This window comes from Exophiala aquamarina (genome assembly GCF_000709125.1).
Source record: "Exophiala aquamarina CBS 119918 chromosome Unknown aczIA-supercont1.4, whole genome shotgun sequence".
Lineage (NCBI taxonomy): Eukaryota > Fungi > Ascomycota > Eurotiomycetes > Chaetothyriales > Herpotrichiellaceae > Exophiala > Exophiala aquamarina.
Genome location: NW_013550584.1, coordinates 22,661 through 27,184, shown reverse-complemented (window position 1 = coordinate 27,184; position 4,524 = coordinate 22,661). Strand labels below are relative to the sequence as shown.

Sequence of the window (4,524 nt, the reverse complement as noted above, 5' to 3'; positions counted from 1 at the left end):
TAAAGGTAGTCTTAAGTTATATAAGGAAGTATCCTAGCTTCTTCCTATTTCTATAGAATAGTTCTATCTTAATACTATCCCTAGATATATTAGTAAGTCCTAGTACGTTAACTATATCTACGTCTAAGTCGTCGTTAGAACTACTATCTTAAATAATATTAGTCTTTAAAGAATTATTTAAGGCTATAAATAGATATACGCTAGGTAGTAGGGATCTAATTCGAGATAATCCTACGTTAGATATTTAATACTAATTAAGTAGTAGTTAAAGTATTATAATCCGAGCTATAAGTAGTTCTAACTAAGATAGGGTTCCTTAATAGAGTAGATACTAGAGTATTAACTAAGATAATAAAGGGAATATATAATTATCGGACTATATCCTAAAACGTAGGTATAGAATTACTAACGAAGTTAACTACGAATAGTCCTATCTAGGATAATAAGCGTATATATATAATACTAGAGCGCTATCTATATCCCTATACTTCCTTACTCTAGTAGCCTATAGCCCTATAGACTATAATTATTTCCTAATTCGGCTCCCTAGTTACGTACCTTATCCTCTTATAGCCTTATCGGTATACCTTCCTATTAATACCCCTAGGTTCCCCGAGGGTACCCGTATAAGGTAACCTATTTCTTAACCGTCGTAATATAGCCCTTACTTTTAATATATTTAAGATGAAGGTAGATAGCGTTCGGCCTTCGCTCTAGTCGTATAAGTAACGCTTATACGCTAACCTACCTTATACTAGAAGACTAGAAGTAGTGATTAAAGGCTTTAGATACTTCGTGCCCCTAACCTACCGCTATTCTTACTACTTTCGTGACCCCTATGTCGACCTAGTTTGTAATAATACTATACTTTAGAATATTAAAATTAATTATAAAGAAAAGACTATTTAATAAGTTACCGTTAATGTGTTCGCTAATTATATAGGCCTTTCTTCTCCTATTATATCATCCTATTATCTTATAGCCTATACCGGCAAGCTAACATACCGACATGTCATTTAGTCCGATCCGAATGTCACGTGATACGTGAGGCTCACTCCGGTTAACCTTCCTTCCTTGATTCTTAGTTCCTGGGCGTGACCCCTCCGGTGGCCTAGTTTCTAACACAACGTTCCAATATATCACTAGAGCCTTGTCACGTGACTCAGCCTTATATTCCATCGGCTGACCTGCCTCTGCAGTAGGTGCGCCTAACCTTGGCGACCTTCAAGTGACCTTAGTTCATAACATTCACGTCGACTCTTCCTGCACTGCCAGAACTTTAAGTGAAGCCCACACTCTGAGGGCTTTTTCATATTGTTGATAACTATCCTAGTCGAGATCTCTAGAAAGGCTCGGTAGGCTCGCGAATGGCGTCCGCCGATGCACCAGAAGCTGTCAGAACACAAGCCGATCTCGAGGTTTATAACCGTGAACCTAGTGTGGGCTTAGGCCCCGCTCTTCAGCCTCACGGTTACGATGCTATTCCCACATATAATCCTCCAGGCACAACCGACTTGAAAAGGTCCATGGGAAGATGGCAATTCGCCACTTTGGCAGCATTAGTAGCCGCAATCGTTGTCGGTGCGGCAGTAGGAGGAGGGCTTGGGAAATCTCTGAGCGATTGTCAGAGTGGGAAAAGGTCTATCTACCCTAAGAGAGTATCCTCATCTTCTCAAACCTAGCGCCTAGTATCACTCAAGATTCTGAATTCAACTAATATCACATAGCACCTGTACAGTTTCTTCGACCATCAATTATGTCCCACTTTCATCCTCTCAGATCTCTAATCTCTCTTTTAGCTGCGAAGACGGGAGGGTTGTTCAAAACAGTGGGAAATTTCTCGGCACGTACACCACCTACTGTGGCAGGAACTTCGGTACCCACGTTACCGCTAACGAGACTGATTTAACGGGGAAAAGTCTCCTGCTTGATGACATCTTGGGTATCATTGCTTACACCCTGGAAGATTGCTTGCAGACATGCTCGGTCACACAAGGTCTTGCAACGAGTCCGATGCCGTGTAGATCTCTCTACTACAACGCCGACATACAATTTGCGGTGAGCGAGTGGGGTGCAAATTGTTGGATCAAAAACGGCACACCGGCCGATATCGCATCGGTTCCTGTGTATCCGAATACAATTTTCCTCAGCGCCACACTCAATGATCCGATCCCCTGACACTAGTGGGAAGTGATAGCTCTGTCGCAAAGCATGATCGGGATCTCGATGCGTTTTATACCATCCATGTTCGATATCGATCCTTTTCAAGACTATTAGTTCCAAAGGCTCGGGCTAGCAGGGGAAAAATAATGGTTCAGCAAGATTCTAATGCATGTGACTCCCAATGGGGATGCCAGATTTTGTAGAGATGAGGCAGGTCATTGGTTTTGTCACTGCAATAGTAAGTTCCCCAGTGTAGTAATATTCATGGAAGATGGCCTAAAATCAGCCTTTCTACTACTATCGTGTTCATGGTGCTCAGCGGGAGTCGATTTCACCGTTATCGTCTCATCGTCCAGGAGTTGCTGTGTCTCTTGCGCTGCGACCGTCTTTGCGCTGGGTTTCCGGGTTCTCTTTGTGGTTAACATTAACGTCGGGACGTGCCGGGGCTAACGTGTGTGCCTCGCTTCGGGATTTGCAGGGTCGCTTCACGCGTCGCGTGTCACTCTTTTCATAAATTCTTCGTCTTTTTGCACTGTTTATAATGTATAGACAACTAAGCCATACGTAAGCCGGACACCGGAATAAAATTATTCCAGATAGAGTCGTTAATACTGTATGCTTGATTTGAAGGGACTACAGGCAAAGTACAGTCGTTTTTGTTAAGACTAAGCGATACCCTATTAACGCCTAGTCACGTGATTAGGCTTATATAAGCTAGGATCACGTGGTATCCATTAGGCAAGGCTATACTTAAGCCTTACGGAAGATTCTATAAAACGCCATTCTATTCTATAGGATTAGAAATTACTTAACTTGATTTCTAAGCATCCTAGGAGTTAACTCGTATTTACGAATGCTCGGTAATTACTCTCGTACTTACGAGATATTATAACGAAGCCTACGCCTATATAAAATAGGCCTATACTCCTTTACTTAGATAGATCTTAAGTCATTTAATAAGATAGGAAGCGACTATATATTCTACTCCTTTATCTATGTTTTAGACCGGGCAGCCTAGTAAGCCCTAGGCTACCGTGGGCTCGCAGCGCTGGGCTGCAATAGATGCTTATTATAAGCTTGCAGGGCAAACCTTAATTCCTGTGGGCTCGCTGGGCTTAGCCTAAGTGCTGTAGGCTCGCTAGGCTCGTACCTAAGTACTATAGGCTTATACACTAACTTTACTATTTATAGAACTTTTCTATTTTATAATTATATAGACTATTCTTAATAGTACTAAATAGTAGACTTAGTATTAGTACTAATAAATATATTATATAATATATATAGTAAATTTTACTAAAACTTCGATATTTTAAATTATTAAGTTATTAGCGTAGTTAGTTAATTAATTAGAGTACTAGCGAGTTAGTCGACTTTAGCGTAAACCTTAAACCTTAAATTTTTTAAAAAATTAAAAATACGCTAAATTTACTAATATATCTATGGATAAAAATTACCTAATTAGGAAATATAATAGTAGCTATAAGTTCTTATAGAATATAGAATAAGCGCTGAGTGGCCCTGGGCTCCCTGGGCTCCCATAGCAAATTGAGTTACGCTGGGCTGCGGGCCAAAACACCGATGTTCTTTCTACGGTCTTTAGCTACTTCTACAATAGATCCTAAACCTTGTCCCCCGGACAGTTTTTAATTGCGGCTTCGCTTTGTAGACATACTCTAGATTATTAGGGACTATTTTTAAATCTACCTAATGAAAGCTAGCGAGAGATGGAGTTAAGCGTGCGGATATACAATTACCAATTAAAACAAGCTTTGACCTAGGGATTAGGTAAAGGTTACAATACGATACGAAATCTCCTCTACGCTAAGACAATATATAAGTAGTAACGGTAAGTAGTTTTCAACTCTATTCATTATACGCCACCGCGCATACGCCACATTAATTTAGCTAGACTACGTCTAACTTTATCCTCTACGGAGTATAGGCTGTCGCATAATTATTAACGCTGTCTAATACTCTATAGCACCGACGAAGACGAAAACGTACACTTTCTTTACGCAGGGGCGATGCAGATATAGGGACTCTTGTAACTTCATCTACGAGTAGATTATAAGTACCTAGAACCGTATCGACTTAGACGCATTAGCTTCTCTAAGTATCGAACGCCTTAGTATTAACTCCGCAGCTTCGACTTATATTAGCTCTACTATTTAAGCTATACTAGGTTTACGTACAAGAGATCCCTATCGGTTTCTTTTAAGCCCTAGGGGCTATCGAAATAATCTATATCCCTACCTCTATCCTATAAATGGCCGGGAAGCTATAAATAGCGGCGACGAGATAGTTAAGAAAGAGGTAGGAGACTCCTTTACCGACTTTTCTCTAGGAATCTCCATTTAT

At 40.5% G+C, this 4,524-nt stretch overlaps 1 protein-coding gene across 1 annotated transcript; it reads left to right on the top strand.

Annotated features, from left to right (window-relative positions):
• Positions 1 to 1,367: 1,367 nt before the first annotated feature.
• Positions 1,368 to 2,178, top strand: A1O9_05156 (uncharacterized protein; the record flags this gene model as incomplete). The annotated part of the gene is made up of 2 exons (XM_013404375.1): positions 1,368 to 1,623; positions 1,739 to 2,178. The coding sequence occupies 2 exons, from the start codon at positions 1,368 to 1,370 to the stop codon at positions 2,176 to 2,178; spliced, it is 696 nt and encodes a 231-aa protein (XP_013259829.1).
• Between the last annotated feature and the right edge of the window lie 2,346 nt (positions 2,179 to 4,524).